The sequence below is a fragment of the Cricetulus griseus genome, chromosome 2 (assembly GCF_003668045.3).
Source record: "Cricetulus griseus strain 17A/GY chromosome 2, alternate assembly CriGri-PICRH-1.0, whole genome shotgun sequence".
NCBI classification, from domain to species: Eukaryota; Metazoa; Chordata; class Mammalia; order Rodentia; family Cricetidae; genus Cricetulus; species Cricetulus griseus.
This window is the reverse complement of record NC_048595.1, coordinates 30,107,094-30,128,743: the sequence shown is the minus strand read 5'-3', so window position 1 is coordinate 30,128,743 and position 21,650 is coordinate 30,107,094. Positions and strand designations below refer to the sequence as shown.

The 21,650-nt window shown below is 43.5% G+C and overlaps 1 protein-coding gene and 1 long non-coding RNA gene across 5 annotated transcripts in view; one reads left to right on the top strand and one right to left on the bottom strand.

The window, feature by feature from the left end:
* The window catches only part of Cap1 (cyclase associated actin cytoskeleton regulatory protein 1), a 26,741-nt gene extending 7,665 nt beyond the window's left edge, over window positions 1-19,076 (bottom strand). The window contains exons 1-6 of one of the 4 annotated variants that reach the window (XM_027399165.2): window positions 18,939-19,076; window positions 5,804-5,928; window positions 4,848-4,948; window positions 3,153-3,230; window positions 1,169-1,312; window positions 1,000-1,085 (exon numbers count right to left, since the gene is read on the bottom strand). In XM_027399165.2, the coding sequence (XP_027254966.1) occupies window positions 1,000-1,085; window positions 1,169-1,312; window positions 3,153-3,230; window positions 4,848-4,948; window positions 5,804-5,915 (521 nt within the window). In that variant the 5' untranslated portion in view covers window positions 5,916-5,928; window positions 18,939-19,076. Of the gene's footprint in view, window positions 1-999; window positions 1,086-1,168; window positions 1,313-3,152; window positions 3,231-4,847; window positions 4,949-5,803; window positions 5,929-18,919 lie in introns of all 4 variants that reach the window. The other 3 variants (XM_027399166.2, XM_027399163.2, XM_027399164.2) reach the window with 3 other exon arrangements.
* LOC118238295 lies at window positions 19,019-21,650 on the top strand. Its single transcript, XR_004768168.1, has 2 exons — window positions 19,019-19,157; window positions 21,391-21,650. It is a non-coding gene; the product is annotated as an uncharacterized LOC118238295 (long non-coding RNA).

Sequence of the window (21,650 nt, the reverse complement as noted above, 5' to 3'; positions counted from 1 at the left end):
GTGTTTATTATAGAAGATACACTTCACTGTGTCTAGAATAATCCGTTCTTTCTAAATGTTAGCTGGAAGACTCTGTGATTATTTAGCCCAAGACCTAGTTTCATCAGCTTCAAAATGATAGGGTAAATTCCAAGCACAGTATGGGTAATTCCAGACTGCTAGAAGGAGTAAAGAAAGTGTTTGCTGTTGTGGGACACACTTCACACAAATGAAGGTTTATTTCTTACACAGCTAATCAACAAATGTCTACTGACTGATCCTGGTCTGGATAGTTATAGGGCTAAGTAGTTGTAGTCACTCCAGCTCAAAATTAGCAATGGAAAAGTCACTTGGGATTAGCATGATTATGTGGCTAGAACACAGTAACTTCCTTACTTAATAACAATGTTGGTGAGGCAGCCTTACTGTCAATTTACCTGAACACGTGAATATGCAAGGTAATTTTCTAGTTAAGACCTACTGACCCCTTTGCCATAGTACCACTACTGAGACATAGTAAGAGAAGAACAAAATCTGATATGAACAAGCAACTTAGAGGGCTGGAAAGATGACTCATTGGTTAAGAGTGATGGCTGCTCTTCCAGAGGAACCAGTGTCAATTCCCAGCACCTACATGGTATCTCACAAGATCTGTAGCTCCAGTTCCAAGAGATCCAAAGTCCTCTTCTGGCCTCTGAAGGCACCGGACACATACAAAGTGCATAGATTTACACACAGGCAAAACATCCACACAGATAATATAGTAATTAAGTAGCAACTTAAAGCGCAATAATCCAAGTTACCTCAAGCAGAACCCCTAAACCTGGAAGATTAAGGACTAGGAAACTGAAGACTGTCTGCCATTCAGAGTGGAAAAAGAAATGGAAACAAAAATAGTTCCTGCTTACAAATGAACTTTCTATGAGCCTGGATCCACCAAGCTTCCCACACAGAAACACTCCAGAGAGTAGCCAGCTGCATTTGTCCTGCATTTTCCACCCGGGGAAAAACTACACTCACACATCTTTGTACTCCTTGAGGACTCGGTTTGTGTAAAACATGGCAGCATCAGTCATCTCTTTCACAAAGGGGCCGGGTTTTGCAGCCTGTGGAGGAAGAAGCAGTTAGTGACTGAGAGCCTCTGCAGCCATAACTCCTTGCCTTGCTTAGTCCCTCCCTTCCCTCTTACCAGAGCCACCCAACCCAGGGCCTGGATGCTTTCACTGACAGCTGACAAATGATTGAAAAACTTGCTGCCTCGGTTCTTCTCCCGGAAGGTTATAACTTCTTGGATCTGCTCTGAGATAGGTGCCAACAAATCAGAAAGCTTATTCTAGGAGAGATGAAAAATGGCTGTGGTTAGTATTTCTATAAAGGCTACACATGCTGATCAACTCTTGATTCTGAAGGCAAGCTTTTCCCTCTTTACAGACTATTCTACGTAGCCTAGATTCCAGGGTTCTCCTGCCTCAGCCTCCCAAATGTTGAAATTATAACCATGTGCCAAAATACCTGATGACGCAAGAATTTGTCTCTGTCTACAATGAGCACCCAGGAAAACTCCGTGTCCCTCCTGCCTAGAACCACATGACTGAGATATGGCTCACATCCTTCCTCTGAATAAAGTTCCAACTCCTCAGGAGAGACTTTGTGCTCAGGACCCACATTCTATACCAGAAAAGCACGCCATTTGGGCCACTTGTCTCTCTTCTGACCCACTAATAGAAGATGCCACTTTATTTTTGTCTCTTATGTTCTCTTTTTCCACCTATCCACAAGCTTCTATGTCATATGTCACTATAACCAATTGTGGCACCTTACCACACACTCACTACACTGCAAACTATCACTGGACCCAAGTATGTTCTTCCTTTGCTTTGTTTCTCTGTAAGACAGTCTTATGCTACCTAGGCCAGTCTTTATGTAGCCGAGGATAACCTTAAACTACTCTTAATTTTCTGTCTCTACCTCCCAAATGCTAGGATTAAAGGCATACTACCAAACCTGGTGTAAATACACTTTTCTTTTTCTGTTAATGTTCTAAAGGCAAGGGCTTGCTCTGAGTTCTCCTTTGTCCTCAATGCACCCTGAGCCACACAGCAGCTGCTGAATAGAGCTTTGGTGTCAAATGCAGTCAGTGATGCTGCCATTCCAAGCTGCTTAGCAAAATGGATGAACCTCGTGTTTCCATTTTTTGACTCTCTCTTCAAAACTAGGTTTCCTAACCATGTCAGTTTTCAGATCCGACATGCACACAAACTAACGAGAAGTGTGAAAGCTTGTTTTCTAAAGGACTAGTGAGTAAATATGTGTTCCCAGAAAACTTCATTTCCAGCCGGGTGGAGGTGGCCCAGGCCTTTAATCCCAACATAAAAGAGGCAGAGACAGGCAGATCTGTGAGTTTGATTCAGCCTAATCTACAGAGGGAGTTCCAGGACAGCCAGGGATGTTTCACAGAGAAACCTTGTCTTGAAAAACCAACAACAACAACAACAACAACAACAACAACACCTTCATTTCCATATGTGGGGAGCAGGTCAGATTGGCTTGAAACCTGTGGCTTTGCTAACCTTTGGAGAAAGACTTAGATAAAACACTCTCATCACTAAATTTAATATATTTAAATTACCCTGCGTTCTTTTCGTATTACTTAGGCATGACATGGATCAAGCATTTTATTTTAGCTTTAACAGGAAGACTTGTTTTATAATCTTCTATGACTAAGAAAGCGTAAGACAGAAGAATCTTTCCTTCTGAGAAAACTTGAATTTCTCTAACTTTCCACATCTTGTAGCACAAAACTTTGAAGTAGGAGTCAAGTTAAAGGGAGGCTCTGAGATCAGCAAAGTATAAAGACAGTCACAGTTCCAGAGGCTCGGGCACTCGCTCCACCACAGCCTTGCCCACCCATCATAACCCAAGAGCCACCTCTTTCTGCTAACAGAAGCAGCAACATCCCAGGGGCAACTCAATGGACACAATGACAGAAAACAAAAGTCAACAGGGACCAGTAACTACCCAAGGCACATTCCCACGAGGACATGTGATACAGAGTGACTGTATATTACTATGAGTATGACGGGTCTATTAGAGCATGTTGTGACAACCTCGTGGAAATTTCTCAGTCTGCCTTGAGTATCAGAACAAACTAAGCCATCTAGTAATTTACTTACACCGGCTGGCTGCTGGCACTGAGAAGCTGTAACCAGGAGAGCTCGCTCCAACTTCAGGCCTGTGTGGACCATCTCCGCCTGCAGGAGAAAACCATCAGCTATCCATGACACATGACAACTGGAGAGGTCCTTCCTGGTTAAGTATAACCTGAAACTTCCATCTCCACAGGCCCCGGCACTATCCAAGCCCTCCATGCTGTCTGCCTCCTGTATTCTAGAGTTCAGAGACTGATAGCAGAACCACATTTACTATTGTTCTTGTTGGAACGAACTTTCAAGGACAAATCACCAGAGCTGGAAATGAGGACAAGTATGACTTGTCTTAGGTGAAGGCAGCTTAGTGAGTTCCTATGAAATGCTTTGGGATTTGTTTGGTGAGGGGCTTGGGATAGAGCCCAGGGCTCTGTGAATGTTAGGCAAATGCTCTACCACTGAGCTAATAATACATCTTAGCCACACATAAATTTGTTGAAATTTATTACTTTTTTTGTTCATGTTTCTGTGTACATATACTTCATTGTATAATGTAGCTTCATAAGACGGTATGAGACCCCCTGTACTGGAGCCATAAATGGCTGAGAACCACCCAAAGTTGGCGCTGGGAAGAGAGCTCATGCCATTTCCAAGAGCAGGATCTCTCCAGCTCCTTGTTTTATTTTTGATGTTTTAAGATGGTGTCTCAAAGTAAACCTTCAAACTGTGACATCTTCCTGCCTTAGTCTCCCAAGACTAGGATGACAGGAGGGAGCTACTACATGCAGCTGGAGTTGTACTTTCAAAGATAAAAGTGACATATGTTTTGAAATCTTCTTCAAGGGGCTGGAGAGGGCTCAACAGTTAAGAGCACCAGCTGTTTCTTCCAAAGGACCGAGAGTTAATTCCTAGCACCCACAGTGGCTTACATCATCTGTAACTTCCACTTGCAGGGGATATGATGCCCTCTTCTGGCCTCTGAGGGCACCATGAACACCAGCAGTATGCAGACATAAAACAGATGCATAAACTTTTTTTAAATTTCTTTAATTCTTTTTCAAATGTTACAGAACTGTCCAAAGTAAAAGGTACACCACCACTTCCCCACCACTAGAAAGTCCCAGCACCGCTCACTATAGCTTAGAGCTCTCATACCCTGCCAGCAGCTAATGTATAATAGGCTCATGGCCAGGTAGAAAGATCCTAAATATGGTTACCATTTACAAATGATCATTCAGTGCACCAGCAGGAAGGCACTGGGCCCTAAAAGAGATGCAGAGTGTATATGTGAATGTGGGATGCATGTGGAGGGGACAATGTAGGAGGCAGTGCATGAAGAGACGTGGGAGGACAGGCATCTGTCACTGCCCACACAGGGGACTAAGTGTGAAAGTAACCCATATTAGCAAAGCTAATAACTATCAAGCATGGTTTTATAAATGCTAAGTCAGGACAATGATTCTCTTGAACAAGCCACCCGCCGCTTGGTTATATAACATTAAGATAAGACTGCTAGCACATTCTTCACCCCAGAGACGAATACAGCTGTATTCTATGAACAAACGAGCTTTCTCATAAAAGACACATATTGAATGCATAATAAAAACAGGAGGCCTAGAAAAATGAAACCATTTGAAGACAGAAGGAAAGGAGTCAAGAGGCTTCAGAGTAGGGCTCTTAAGCTAAGGGTGAAGGGAGGAACGAAAGGCCCCACATCCTTACATGTTTCTGCACGTCTCCCCCAATCTCCTGACTCATCTTCAAGTACTCTGCCACGGGACTGGCAAGCAGCGAGTCAAAAGCCTGCACATACGGAACTGCTCCTGGGGAAGGCAGACACACACAACAGGAAAACTCAGTCATGCAACAGAAGGATTAAAAAAATCTGTGGGTGATGTGTGGACTGGCAAGTATGTGGACGTCAGAGGACAACTGCAGGTCTTGGTCCTTGCCTTCTGATTTGATACAGCATCCCTTCTCATTCACGACTGCACACGCCTGGCTGAGGAGGCCGAGAGCTTCCAGGGAGGCAGTCTCCTGTCTCTGCCTCCTCAACACAGGAGCACCGGGATCACAGACACATGAGACTGTGTCCAGCACTAAGTGGGGTCTGTGGATCTGAACTCAGGTTCTCAAGCTTGTTTGGCAAGCACTTAACCTGCAGAGCTATCTCCCCAGACATTGAAAAGTGGAAAGCCAAAGAGACACAGTACAGCAGTCGGACAGTGGAGCTCTGTCTCTAACACCACCACTGACTGCTTCTGTGACACCCTTACTCTCTAGGCTTAAGGTTCTTCACCCATAAAGTGAGAATACACATAACGATCCTCCAAGGTTCCTTTCAGCTCTAACAGTCTATGTTTCAGTTACTGTATAGGCAAATGGTCAACTGGCTAAATCATTTAGAAATAAGAAACTTTAGTATCATTTGTCATTTGACAGAATGACTAAAGTCATTCTGCTAAAGGACAGGAAACAGCACACAAGCAGGAAGTTCTTGTGTTAAAATTTCTTAACCACACACAGACCTCGCTGTGCCAAGTCATTTCCTTCCTTATCTGTTCACAGATGAACTGCCTACCTTAAGTCTGGGAGGTGGGCTCGAAAGAAGAAAAGCTCACCAGAACAGAAAAACTGAAGCAGGGACAACACAAGGCACCCCGCTGGGTCTGGCTTACCTTTTGAAGGACTATCTCCATATCCACAGTGCATGTCAGAGGTGTGTGACACTGCCTCCAGGCGGCCCACTGCCCTCTCCAATCTTTCTACAAGATTTTGCATGTCAGCCATAATGTTCCACCTGCTGAAACAGATCAAATGGCACGTGTTATTTTAATATTATACCCACATGGGGTAAGAAGGATGCCAGTTCTGTGGAACAGGATAATTTAGTAATAAAATACAGTGGAAAAAGCACCTAGAAAATTTGCAAAACCATGCAGACTTCATTAAGTAGGAAAACTACTCAGGAAAAAGTGTTCACTAACGCAAACCTTATTCAAATACCTATTGAGTATTTAGTATATACTAACATATATTTGTGTGGGAATTTAGAATTTACAAAGTACATATTTTCTCAGGTTAAGGCTCCCTACAACTATTTGGGATAATTACTATATTCCTTTTGTGGGATGGGGAGATAAGCCCAAGTCTTCATCAATGCTAGGCAAGCGCTCTACCACTCAATCATATCCTCAACCCATTACTATCCTATTAAAGATAGACATTTACTTTTTAGTAACATTCAATGTCTTGTCCCTAGTCATACACCAGTAACTAAAGAAGTCAACGTTCAAATCTCCAAGCTATATGTTCAATGTGGCTTCCACCCTGCCCCCAACTTCCTGCTGTCTGCAGTGGGACATCACATACCAGGATAAATACCATCCTTGCCAACTTTTTATTGAAGGTGAGGAGAGGGTACTTAATGTATACCCTAACAATCACCCAACGAATAGGGGGGAAAGCCAAAGATGACATAAGCTGCAGACAGAGTGGCATGGGGTTTCAGAGAAGGGCTGCATGTATCAGTTAGGAGGATCAGATAAGGGGATCATGAAGCTGCCATCTGAGCCAGGCTCAAAAGAGAACAGACAGGGTCTGGATATGCAGCCAGGAGGAAGACGGCAGACCTGAAAGCTTGTTATAGACTTGTCAGAGCCTCTTACCTGAACCAGCCTCGTTCACTATCTTAGATCCTAAAGAAAGCAAGCTCCAAGAGAGGAGAAAAGGCTGGTTACCTAATATGACTCTATTCTTCCATCTAGATCACTCACTACCTGGCAGGTTAAGTTGGAGGTGTGCAGTATATATTTATGAACCTATACCTATTATGAAACCACAGGGGGACAAGGGCTCTGACAGTAGCTCTGACTACACACCCAAGTGTGAAACGTTACCTATCTGTACCTGTATAAGGTAACTACGACTGCAGAATTTCAGTTAAAGCCTTGGCTTATATTCTGATTCATCAAAACATTAGGTAGTTCAAATAACTGAAGCTGACTGGGCTCAGTGACTCCCACACAATGATAGATAGCACGCTGAGTATCTCCTCTACCATACTGGCCTCCCTGTGCAGGAGATAAGCAGCTTGCCAGACAATACAATCCCTGCCCCTTCTTCTGTGTGCAGCTCCTATCTCTGGACCCAGTCACTTGTTACCAAATGTTATTTAAGAGTATTAGTGAGGAGAAAAAAATAAGCCCAAGAAATCAAAGCAACCTTTACGTTTCCTGACCTGAAGAAGCAAATAAATCTCAAGGCCTCACCCTACTCACAAGCAGAAGAGACCAGGGACAGCAGACACCCACTCTCCCTCAAGTTAGCAAAAGCATCAATCAATAGCCATCCTGCTTCCCTGTTCCATTCTGGGCACTGGCCGGGGTACTCACATATAATCCACACCATAAATCTAAGGAAAGAAACTAAATCCCATTGCTACTATCTATGCACAGCTCTCAGTTGTACAGCATGCTCTGTCACACACAAAGGCAGCCAGCGAGGCCTACGCACAAACTGTGTGGACTGTACATGCTACCACAGCTGTGAAAACTAATTTTTATTTTAAGATTTGTTTTTATTTTACATGAATGGGTGGTTTTCTTATGTATGTATTCTATCATGTATGTAGACGACCCACAGAGGCCAGAACAGGGGGTCAGATCTCCAGGAACTGAAGTTACAGATAGCTGTGAGCTGACATGGGGGTAGATAAATTGAACCCAGGTCTCAGGAAGTGCAGCCAGTGCTCTTAACCACTGAGCCATCTCTCCAGCCCTGAACACTCATTTTAAAAGTTCAATAATAACAGCTTTAGGGGCTGGAAAGATGGATCAGTGGTTAAGTGTATATACTTCTCTTTCAGAGGACCTGAGTTCTGTTCCTAGCACCAGTTCAGATAACTCCCAATCTCCTGTAATTCCAACTCTAGGGGAACTAATAACTTTTGGCCCCTGTGGACACTTATACTCACACGCAGATACTCACACAAATATACTAATTTAAAAAAAAAAATCAATCTTCCTCCAACTCCCAAGTTGCTAAAGAAGACTCTAAATGCCTGTCTGTACCTCCCACATGCTAAGATTACAGACATGAACCACCCTACCTGGATAAAGCTACTATTTATAGCTAATCTCCTCCCACTAACTACATATAGAACCCCAGGGCTCGGGGGTTGTTTTTGTTTTGTTTTGTGGGAATAGAGTGAGATTTGATATGTATGAGAAAGAATGTCCAGAAGCAAAGGGACTGAAAGACAAACCCAATGACACACCTCTCTCCTCCCAAGCACTCAGATTACAGGTGTGAGCCACCACTCCCAGCAGGACACACTTCTTGCCCTATACACGCTCTTCAGGGAGGTCATGTCCGCTTCTCCCTAGCCTTCAACTCCTGTTACTATAGAAACACCCCAACCCACTCGCAAGCACCTGTCTGTTAACTCCTTCAGAGAGGCAAATCCAAGTCAAGCCGTTCTTCCAGGGTTCAGAATCTTAGATCCAGCTTCCATTTAGACATCTACACATGGCTGTCCTGAAACACCTCAAACTGAAACACAATTTCTCATCTTACCCAGCAAGCCCTGTCCACACTGTCTCAGTGGTCCAGCACCGATAGCAGTCACACAGATAATGAGCTGGAAACTGTCAGCCATAGAATAGAGAAAGAATAGTGAAAGAATAGAATAGTGAAAGAACAGTGGTATTTCTGATTTGTTTTGTAGAGACAGGGTCTCACGAAGGGCAAGATGGCCTCCAACTCCTCATTCTCCTGCCTGCACCTCCCAAATACTTCATGAAACACTGTATTAAATAAACACATTACAGCTTTTATTTTGTGTATCTCAAGAATAGGTATCCCTTGCCTTCATCCTGACTGAAGAAAGAAAAGAAAAAATCACTAAGGCTTTGCCTTAATTACTGTCATAACCTCCTAGCTAGTCTTCCCTAAGTTAAGCAGGATAGCATTTCTTCATCCATCTCACAGGCAAATATAATTAGGATGTATTTTTTATTTGGGGGGCACGGAGGACAATTTTTGGGTGTTGATTCTCTCCTTCTAGGTAGGTTTTGAGGCAGGGTCTCTCAGTGTTTCTTGCAGAGTTGCACTGTGTATGTGATCTTTGGTTGATCCTCTTGCCTCTGCCTCCCATCTTGCTGTAAGAAAACCTGGATTACAGATGTGAGCTCCAGCATCCAGCCTCAGGGTGTTTTTTCAGCGCGGGTTCCAGTAATCAAACTCAAGTTAATAGGATATTGTAGCATAAGCTTTTACTCACTGAACTATTGCCCTGGCCCATAAAATTAACATGTTTTTATTTAATACCGTTGAGCATTTCCCACAGGATTCAGGATAAAGTCCAAATAAGCCTTTCCATAAGCTAGCTTTGCATTCTCACCTGTGCTCTCCTGGTTTAATCTCTCCCTCCACCTATCTCAACCACACTACAGCAACAAGGGCTTACTTGTATTTCCATAAAAAGCCATGTCTTCTTTCATTTATTAGCTTGGTTGCACTTTGCCCTATCTCAGGAACTCCTATTGTCCTTTAAGAGACTCAGGTAAGGTATCAGCTACCTAAAAACCATGTCCATGTATGTACCTTCATGATATTGTGTACTTATCTCTACCACCAAACAGAGGCTTAAAATCATTTCTTTTTTTTTTGGGGGGGGGGTGTTTGAGACAGGGTTTCTCTGTGGCTTTGGAGGCTGTCCTGGAACTAGCTTTTGTAGACCAGGCTGGTCTCTAACTACAGAGATCCACCTGCCTCTGGCCCCCAAGTGCTGGGATTAAAGGCGTGCACCAACAATGCCCAGCTTAAAATCATTTCTTAATAACCAACAGGCAGGAAATGGTGAGATGGGCACTTGTCACCAAACCTAATGCCCTGAGTTCGATCCCTGGAACCCACACAATGGGAAAAAACACTCCTGCAAGTGGTCCTTTCACCTCCATGCTTCTGCACAGATGGACAGATAGACAGATAAACAGATGGTCAAACACATACGATAGATAGATAGATAGATAGATAGATAGATAGATAGATAGATGTAAAAGATGGATGGATAGATGGGAAAGAAAACAGACATGGACTGTCAGATGGGCAAACACACACAATAAATAAATATAAATGAATAAATAAATGTAAAAGAAAGGAACCAACAGGCAATTTGCCAACCTAGGGTAGGGATCATGGCTTGTCTTTGAAAATCCAGCATTAGAAAATTAACAGGAGCTAAAAATACAGTAGGTTACATCAGATCTTTGGATAGATAAATGAACAAATGTGAATGGAACCCTACCTACTAATATCTAAAAACAGGCCTGGCCTCTCTCCTTCCTGTCAACTCTATGGGGAAGTGTTTTTCATCCTTCTTATAATTCTTTGCTTGTTTTTGCAAAACCTTACAAAAAATAATGCTCAACTAAAAATAATTCCTGCCTTCCAGGCACAAATCACATATATATATGTATACACAGACACACACACACACAGACACACACATATATATATATCTTAAGATATATATATATATCTTAAAACTAAGTACCACAGTGAAAAAGAATTGCTAATTAGAAATGTAATTTTAGGACCAGCAAAATGGCACAGAAGGTAAAAGTACCTGCTACCAAGCCTGACAAACTGAGTTCAATACCCAGGACCCAAACAAGTCAGAATCAAATCCCACAAGCTGTCCTCTTCTTACACACACACACACACACACACACACACACACACACACACACACTATAGTTTTCTTTAATTAAAAAGGTTGTGTGTGCATATATATGTGTGTGTTGCCTGCATGTATGTAAGTGTACATGTATGCCTGGTGCCCAAAGAAGCCTGAAGAGGGCACAGGATCCCCTAGGACTTGAGTATAGACATTTATGAGCTGTTACGTGGGTTCTGGGAGTCAAACCCAGGTCCTTTGGAAGAGCAGCTAGTGTTCTTAACCACTGAGCCATCTCTCTAGCCCCCTAAGATTTTTGGGGATGGGGTGAGAATAAACTGAGCCATCTCTCCAAGCCTACTTACAAGCCCATTTATTTTTTGTGGGATCTATGTAAGGCTACCCTGGTCTATACAATGAGTTCCAGGCCAGCAAGGGCTATACAATGAGACTTTTCTCAAAAATAATAAATTAAAATTAAAAATAAATCCTTTTAAAAAGTGGTAGAAATAGGCTATATTAAAAAAAATGAATAAAAGAAAAAAACAGGAAAAAAAAATGAAGGCTACCACAAAGACCTTTTATTTGTTTGTTTTGAGGCAGGGTCTTATTATGTAGCATTGGTGGACCTGGAATTCACTGTGAAGACCAGGCTGGCCTCAAACTTACAGAGATCCACCTGCCTCTGCCTGGGGTGCTGAGATTAAAGATGTGCCACTATGCCCAGTACTTGGCACCTGAGTATTCAAACTAAATGAAAACTACCAATTTGCCTACAAACAACCCCCTTTAGGCAACTGGGTAACTACACCTAAAATAAGGGCTGGTATATTTTCTCTTTAAAGAATAGTTTCCCTGCCCAAAAGGTAAAAGGCAAAGCTACCTCCCACAGAATCAGCTTCTTTGGATTAAAGGTTAACTGTAGAAATCACCTTCTGATGCCACAATAGTCCTTTCAACATTCTTAGCAATTAGCTAGGCAGCCTCTGATCAAGCACCTTCAGTGGAAGAGCCTAGGCTTCTGAGACAGCCCATTCTATTTGACAGCTCAAAATATTCCTTATATGGAGTCAAATTTGCCTCCCTGCAACTCCCACCCACTGCTCTCAGCTCTGCCCTTGGAGGGCACACATATCAAGTGTGAACTAGACAGAGCAAGTGTAACTGGGTGGCCTGGCTGAAAGCACAGGAGCATTCAGAAAGGGGAGATGAAGACAATTCTGGAGTTACATGAGGATGGGGCCTTAGAACGATGATGTTAAGGCAGTAGCCAGTTCTGGTCGGTTCTAACTAGGGCAAGAAGATGATGTCCATTTTGGATGTATTCAGTCTGAAGAAAAGATGAAGCTTCTAAATAAAAATGTCCAGGAAGTATTTAGACAGAGAGCCTGGGAAAGAATCAAGACTAAAGATAATGTTTACAAGTCACTGGCAAGAAAAGCTTCATGACATCATCACGCAGAGTAGAAGGAAACTATGAGCTTGATTCTCCAGCAATTTCTTTTGCAGCCTGAAACAACAAAAACTAGAAATGACTAGAGATTCTTGACAAAGTTGCTTCTTTTTCCTCATTCTGTATTTTGCAGTCCTGGGAATAGAAACCAGGGACTAGCCTCGTACATTCGACACAAACACTGCCACTGAGCTACTTGCGCAGCCTCTCAATCTCTTCATTCCAACAGCCACTTGCTGTTCATTAACTCACACAGAAGGCAATGGGCTGGGTTACTCCAGGAGTCCCAGTCACAACTCAAGAGGCCACTGAGTCAGTAGTAAGAAATGGTTTCTACTTTGTCCCATGGGAGTTCTACCTCATCAACTCAAATAAAATGGAAATGAAAGCAACCGTCCAAGTCAGCCTATATTCTTAATAACCAGCTGACCTTAAAATGCTTCTCTCTTGGACTTTTCTTTGTAAGCCTGTTGAGATTTTATCCTAAGAAAGTACACTATCATAATGTAGTAAAAGTGATAAGAGGAAAACGGTCATACGGATTTATCTACCCATCTATAGTGAACATACCTTAGGCTCCTAATTACAGGGAACAGCTAAATGCACCGAGGAAAAAAACAAATACAAGATTTACAGTAGCTATCACATTACAATGATGAACTTTTCATCAGCAAATTCCCCCTTTTTCCAAACTTTGACATAGAAGTATAATTTTTTTTAGAATGAAAACAGAGAAAAAACATCTTTAATCCCAGCACACAGGAAGCAGAGGCAGGCTGATACTTGAGTGAGTTTGAGGCCAGCTGTTCTATATAGTGAGACCCTGTTTCAAATAGGGATTAGGGGATGAAGGAGAACACTGCCTCCTGGAATATCTCTTTCAAGCTATCACAAAGGTATATATTAGTTACCACTATCCCTAACAACAGAACAAAGGAGTCAAGACCATGATGGCAAAACCCACAGAATCAGCTGACCCGAGTTAGCGTGCAATCAGTGACTCAGGTCTGACAAATGGGGAATCTGTGCAAGGCCAAACTAGACTCCTTAATATAGATGACAATGGTGTGACTAGGACAATATATGAGGTCACTGGCAATGGTTTCAAGATCTAACACTAATGCACAAACTGACTTAAGAGGAGCCCATTCCATATGGAGAGATACCTTGCTCAGCCTAGACAAAGGGGTGGGGGGTGGGGGTTGGAGAGGTGCCTTGGTCCTGCCTCAACTAGATGATGGAATAGACTTAGACTTCTAGGGGAGGTCTCACCCTCTCAGAGGAGAGGTGGGGGAGAGCAAGGGGAGCGAGAGGAGAGGAGGGAGGGGGACCTGAGATTGGAATGTAAAAAGTAAGTTAATAAAACTTTAATTAAAAAAAAAAAGTGTGGGGGAGGGAGAGGGAGAAGGGACTTACATGTGAAACAAGCTTGTTCCCTAACTAGAACTAAAAAAAATAAAATAAAATAAGTGAGCTGAGCAAGCCATGGTAAACAAGTAGGTAAGAAGCACCCCTCAATGGCCTCTGTGTCTGCTCCTGCCTCCAGGATCCTGCCCTTTGAGTTCCTGTCCTGGCTTCCTTCAGTGATGGACTATGATCTGGAAGTGTAAGGAAAATAAAACTTTTGCTCCCCAACTTGCTTTTTGATCATGGTGTTTCGTCCAGCAACAGAAACCCTGACTAAGCCAGCTGGCTTAACCCAGAAACCAAAGAATTGACTCTGCAGAGTAAAGATGTCACCTAAATCTAACCCAAATGAGGAGCCACTGTTCTTTCCTAAGATTTTGGTTTCACTGATGAAGCCAACGACATTTAGTGCCCAAGTCACTGCCACCTGAGGACTAGATTAAAAGAGAAAAGAAAGGCCTATCTTCTAGGGAGGGAAAGAATCCAATCCAATATCAGTGCTTGTCTCCTATTCCCTCCTTCCACGGTCCTCTGAGACTCCAGGAGTGTTAGGTGAAACGGGTAACATCGCCTACGAGCTGAAGTCAGACTTGGGAACCAGCTGTGTCAGTGGCATAGGGCTAACAGATAACTCTGTGTGGCTATAGGATCCTCTCTCACTTATACTGAAAAGAGTATTATGAACAACATTCAGCAGGCCCTTGTTACTTCACTGTTTATACTGTGTAGCAAACAACCACACTGCCGATTTCTGCCTGGATGGTTGCTCTGATAGAGCAGCCTTCTTTGCTCACAAACATAAAGACAGATTCAAAGATGAAATCCATCCTTAGCCATGATTCAGCTACAACTAGAGATATGAAAAGATCTGTGATTCTAAGTCTATAATTAACTTAAATATAGGAATTGTAATGGCCTCTGGAGGAAAAAGAACTAAAAACACTCTCCCCCAAAAAAGAACCTCAAACAAAAATAGCAAGGCTGCTTATTCCTTCCATTAAACATTTCAACTATTTTCCAGCCAAATGGAAAAGTTTGGCACATGTCTGGTAATAGAAGGCAAACAAAGCTGCACTGTAGCGGAGGGATATTTTCAGAGCGCTGGCTGTTTTTTTTAATTGGGTTTATATAATGGTATATCAAGAGGAAATACTTTCATGATGAGCACTAAAGTTATATTAATTTATAGGCAGAGAAACTACAAGCCTAATAACTCTATAATCCCCATCCACTAAACCCAAGCAAGCCAATTGTATGAACAGGAACAAAACACGAGTTTCCGTGGCCACAGTATCGGGAGAGGCAAATCTGCTAAGCTGCCAGGTAAGTAACACAAACTCTGCTGCTAGTACCTGCCAATCATTGGCCTTTCTCTATGAAAAGATGCAACTGGGGTACTGAAGAGATGGCTCAGCAGTTATGAGCACCTGATGCTCTCAGAAAGGACCCTGAGGTTCCCACCCCCAATCAGGCAATTCTACAACTGTTTGCAACCAGTTCCAAGGGATTCAGTGCCACCTTTTGGCCTCCACAACCAGCATGAATGTGGTGTGCATACATACATTTGTGCACACATACACATAAAGTTAAAAAAAAAGTGTTAAAATAACTGAAACGGGGATGCCAGGAGCGTGGCAAGTACTTTGAAGACAACCAGGGACTTCCTTGAAAGCACAATAATGTCCTGGTACCTAGATGAAAACAAATGATTCCTTCATTGAAGAGTACAAAATGCTTAGAATGTGCTCAGTGCAGCTACAGAGCCTCCTCATAGATCTTAGCTGAGGAAGTAAATCCCTGCAGAAGCACTGTCCATTACACTCGTTTATTGTATGTGGATGTGCCCATACCACAGTTCGTGAGTGGAGATCAGAGGACAACTTGCAGGAGTCAGTTCTCTCCTTTCACCATGTGAGTGAGTCCCAGGATATACCTTGGGTGGCCATGCTTAGTAGTAGGGGCCTTTGCATTATGAGCCAACTGGCCAGCACCCCACAAAGTTGTCTTAAGCAGTTCTCCACCAGGAGAAACTCTGTTCTCCATGGAACATTTAGCAATGTCTGGATCCATTTTTGGTTTCACAACAGAAGTGCTACCAGCATCCAGTTGAGAAGCCAAGGATGCTGCCAAACATCTTACAGGATGGCCCCGAATGTCAACTGTGCCAAGGCTGAAAAAAACCTGTTCTAATATAAGAAGCATAAGGGGAGAACAAATGACTCACATAAAATGCTAATCTAAATTAGAAAGTCAAGTCTGAAAATTAGTTTAGGTAAGTGTCTGAGTGGAGCTGTGCTACAGCTCAGTGGTAGACAAGTACAAGGCCCTGAAACTAATACCCAGCACCCCCAAAACAAAATACAACACAATACAGCACAATACAACTCCGTTAAGAGTCTGGCTGTGGAGACATGGTACATTGGAAAACGAATTTAGACTTGATTCTTTGGGATTATGAAGTCTGTGAGAATAATACAAATGATGGACAAAGGATGAAAAAATGATTAATTTTAAAGAACTTTAATAGATTCACTATGGTTCAGAAACTGGGATGTTAAGTATAGAAGACAAGTTAATGGTAGATAAACTGATGATAGTATCTACAGGAATAATCACGACCTCTGGATAAGATACAGTATATGGTCCTCAGATTTCAAACCTCAGCATTAAATTTCAAACCAAAGAGTTTTACTTCCAATAACACTTTGTATTTGCTTTCCTAAGCAAAATGAATCTTGTACTTATTGTTTCACAGAAACCAAAATGAAGAAATCATACCTTCAAAGGTCCAGTCTCTGTTAAAAAAAAAAAAAAAAAAAAAAAAACAGCTAAAAAATGCATGCACTACCAAGAACATGGACGAAAAGGTCCCCCTCAGGATGGAAAATTTCACAAACACTGCCTCCTCCAAGCCAGATGCATTCAGGGAGTCTACAGGTGCTCTCCACCTCTTGGTCTGAAGGGAAGTTATATTTTAAAAGTACTTTTATTGCTACCATTTTTTATTAAACTTCTGTGAGTCATCAGTCATACTCAGTTGACCTCCCAAGTATTTCTGGAAAAGTAAGAAGTACCTACAGAAAGTTCTTCATGTTGGGCTATCTATGGCAACCCAATTAACAACTGACAACTACAAAATAAAATCCAAACACATTTGGATTAGGTACTAAAAGCCCTTAACGATCTGGCAGACACCCTCACCCCCAGTTTCTGCCAAACTCCTGGTTTGAGTACTTCCCTACCCTAAGCAGTACAGACCAGACCCTCTTCTGCCTCCACACCTGTGCTCTTGCAGTTTGCTCTGGTTGGACCATTATATTAGACATCTTGGCCTGGGTGGACTACAAATACCTGGAAGGCTTCACATTTTGTTTGCTTTGTCCCTCTGCGATTTTACTCCTCTTTCCAATGAGCCTTTTATATTCCTTGTCTGAATGGTACCACCCAGTTCTTTAGGCCAGAACACCAGCAATTTCAAGACTACAACTACTTCTTCACTCCTATAAATAACAAGCCTCCAGTTCCTTGGATTCCAGCCTTGATATTTGCCCCAGGGTGGCCTTCAGTTCGTGATTTTCCTGTCTCAAACTCCAGGTGCTGACATTACAGACATGAGCTACCACATATGGCCATGTTTCCAGTTTAATACTGTTCAAACACAACCCTTCCTAGTCATTTCCACTCCCCCTATCTAGCTGAAGCCATGACACAGCAGCATCTTTTAAATACTCATCTATTCCAGTGTCTGGACCCTTCCCATTCTGCCAAGTGAGAAAACCCTCCAAACCCTTCAGAGCTTCCAGGCTAAAATCAAATTCTTTAGCATGCTTTCAAGAGCCTCCATAGTTGACTCCACATAATACTGGAACTGCAACAAGGCTGACTAGTCATTGTCTTTCACATGCCTAGGTCTGTATGTCCTTCCACCTACAGTACGCTCTGCTTAGAAATCTCTTTTCTAGGTTCTTTATATGCCTAAGGAAATCGTGAAAAGACTTAAGTCTTCCATTTCTGCCTAGAAATGTGGCTCAGATATTTCTCCTCTATGCTCTCAGTAGCTCTGTGCTCACACAATGCACACACTCAGCCATCCTTGATTTGTTGGCCCCTTCCCATGCTGTAAACCCCGCAAGTGTATTGCTAGCTACAAGGGCTAAGTGCCTCATCTAATATGTGTTTCCCATAGTAAGGTCTAGTAAGGGCTTAGCAAATGATGAATGTGCTGTCCTAACCCTGGAGTTTCACTTCAAGGGAAAGCAGTACAAAGAGCTACAGCTAACAGTTCTGACACTAACCTCTGTCTAAAATATTCTCATCCCCTCTTGATCTTGCAAAATTGTTTCTGACTCTCTTGCTATACCCTTTCACAGCACCCTCATCACATTTATAACTACTTCCTTAACCGTCTTTGCACGGTTAACTCCATGAGGGCAAGGACTAGACTTTTCATAGCTTTATTTGATGAAATCTTCCATAGTGCTGACACAGAATAAACACAATTTTGTTATACATTGATTTTAATCCTGTGAGGAGAGTAAACACCTCCACTTCAAAGATGAGCAAAACAAGGCCTAAAAAAGTTAAATAGGAAGTCCTACGGCTACAGCCACTGGGCAACTGGGCCAGGCCCAACCTGAACCATCTGATTTCAGAACCAGAAGTCGACAGCACCTCCCATAAAGTTAGCTTGACTTCCAGAGGCAGTCTAAGAGTAAGGGGAGCTCTCTGAATGTAAACAGCAGGGCTTTCTGGACTATTTTAAACTCAACGGGCATTCCAAAAATTTAATTTTTTTTTTTTAGTTTCACATAGCAGGTAGCCTTTAACCAACCCGCAATTACCCAGATCAAAAGACTACCCCAAGTTAAGAGTGGTTCCAAGGAAATAAACATGGGAAGAACCTTTCTCCAAAACCAGACTCTTTTCTTCTCCGAGATCAATTTACCCATCCGTGCAATGGGAACGAGACCTGATCAGAAGGAAAATTTTAAGGTCTCCCGGAGTCTGACCTCAGCGGACGCTGATAGGCAGAGCTGTGAAATCGAAAGGAAAGTGGCTCCCCCAGGATCTCCCGGCTCAATCTGGTACCCCGGCCCCACCTCAAGAGACCGCACCCAGGAACCCAGGATCGCGGAAGAACCACGGCCCCTCAGCAGGGTTCCCCATACACGAGTAGGTTAGCAAGGCTACCAACGCCAGGAACCGGTGGACCCCCAAGACCACCCCAATCCTTAACCAGACACCAACCCTCACCTTAAGAGTTCCGCCTCACCTCCGGACAGCGATCAGCCGCTCTCCACTTCCGGCAAGAACCGCCCAGCGGTCTTCGCGCGACCCACTTCCGGGCCCTCACTGGGCGCGGCACCCCCACCGGAAATGAACCGCCGGCTGAAACGCTAGCCCCGGAGAGAGGAAGAAGTTTGGCCGCCCGGCTCGTGGCCCCGCCCTCATTCCCCGCCACCGGAGAGAGAGTCTGGCCTAGGAGCGCTTGGTAAAGGGCTCCGCCCCCAAGGCGGGGGTGACTGGGAGAAGGGGCGGGTTTACGATTAGTCACGCCCCCAGGCCCAGACCAATGAAGATCTGGAATTTTCTCTCCAAGCCCCGCCTCCGCAAAGGAGGGCAGATGAGTGGCTGCTTCCCCTGTCAGTTTGTGCTCAGTGACGGAGGCTGGTCCATTTCTAACCTCACTCCGGAAGCGGCTCAGAGAACAACAGTAACGCTGGAGGCTCTGAGAGGCAGTCTCTGGCGGAGGGGATCCAGGCCAAACTCCACCCCTCGCCGGGCGTACAAGCCTTGGTTTCCCTGTCTGTGGTGCGGGAAAGCATTGGATTCACGGAGGCTGAGCGCAGCTAGCCCGCCTTTGAGCGTTTAGGCAAGCCCGCCCTTGCTCGGTTCTGTGGCTAGGGCTGGGAAGGTGGAGGAAACCTTCCACTCGAGCCCCACTTCCTGTTTGCTCTGTTCGCTTTGTGACCATAGATGGTCAGGTCTGTGGCCGCGTGAAAGCTTCCGCCCCGAGGCTTTGGAGTCCTTCCTCCCATCCAGCAGGGTGTGGTCCCTGAGAATGAAATGAGCAGAATTAGAGATCCTGTGCCACTCCTCAAAAATCTTGCTTTTGAGGCATCCTCGCCCCAGGCTATGTATGCTCAGGTGGCGGCTAATGAGTCAGTATGCGATTGAGAACTCTAACTGCAGCCTGCAGGGCGGTCTTCGCCTTCCTGCTTCTTAGAAAGGAGATCGTGTCTTTTGTTTCCTCCGGACTTAACACTTTACAACCGCTCATTATCCTCCCACAAAGATTTATTTCTAGGAGAAAAAAAAAAAAAAACATTGGCCAGTGCTGTGCTATGGTTCTTACCCCTTAGACTGAATGACTGACAGTTCTGTGTTCAAGTTGAATGCAGGTGTTATATGCCAGAGTCAGTCACTCAATAAATATAGTTCTTGTAATAATAGCTACCATTTACTTGGCACTGACTACATGCCAGGCTTGTGCTGAGCGCTCAAACCACTTCCATTTAAACCTAATAGCAATTCTCTGCGGTAGGTGCCATTACATCCTGGGAGCTTCAAATGAGAAAGCTGAATAACTTGCCAAGGTCACAAAGTAGATGTTGGAACTTTGAAGGGAACATACATCTGGTTCTTAAAACCATTGGATTTAATTAACCCCGATGATAGATCGATCTGGAATCATTTGAGGCATTGGATGCCTCTGACGCTAGATGCAGGTCGGTTCCATTCCTGACTTGAGCCCTTTACTAGGGGCCCGACTTCGGACCAGTTGCTTTGGACAACTTACTGGCCTCTACCAATTCTATGATCCTAGTATGTTTAAAAGAGAAATAGCAAAATGACAAACTGACAAAAAAAAAAGTATATTTAAAATGTGTACATTTGGGGAGCAGGCATAGTGTGACTCTTGCTTTTAGTTCCAGCACTCAGGAGGCAGAGGCAGGTAGATCTTTGTGAGTTCAAAGTCTGCCTGATCTACACAGCGTTCCAGACCAACAAGGGATACACAGTGAGACCCTGCCTCAAACAAACAAATACAGCTGGCCGGAAAAATGACTCAGTGGGGTGAAGACACCTGCTGCAAAGGCTGTGACTTGATCTGGATCCCCAAGAACCACAGGATGGAAGGAAAGAAGACCCCATGTGCCTTCAGTGCCCACACACAACTTCTCATACATACCCTTGGCTGGCCTGGAGCTTACCATGTAGACCAGACTTGCCCCAAACTCAGAGATTTGCCTGTCTCTGCCTTTTGAGTGCTGGAATTAAAAACATGTACTTGGTCAATACTTTTTTTAAAAAAAATTTAAAGATATATATGTATATTTAACCAAAAATACCGGGTTTTGTTTTTGTTTTTTCAAGATAGGGTTCTCAGGCTGGCCTCGAACTCACAGATACCTGCCTGCCTCTGACTTCCAAGTGCTGGGCTTAAAGGTGTGCCGCCGCCACCACCACCAGGTCAAAATTACAGTCTTAACATCAAAAGGTTAGACAGGTGTGGGGCACACCTATGATCTCAGCGTTGGGAGGCTGAACTGGGAGGATTCTGAGTTTGAGGCCAGCCTGGGCTACACAGCAACAATTCCTCTGAAAGCAAAACAAAGCAAAAAATTAAATGGTTAAATTTAAGAGTATATGAAGCTCAGAACCAACAACCCCTCCTCTTAATCTTAATCTATTTTACCCTCCTACATCTCTTTCTTGACTAGGGACAAGAAATGTACAGAGCATACATGCATTCAAGAGCAAAAGGAGAAAGAGGAAGAAAAAGGGATGAAACGGGGCCAGTGAGATGGTTCATAGGAAAAAGTGCTTATGTAAGCCTGAAGATCGTCGTAACCCACATAACGGAGGAAGGAGAGAAGCCTACTCCCAAAGTTGTTTTCTGACCTCTGCACACTTGAAATGGCATGTATGCCACATACATACGTAATACATAAATAAAAGACCATATAAAACTGGAATAATT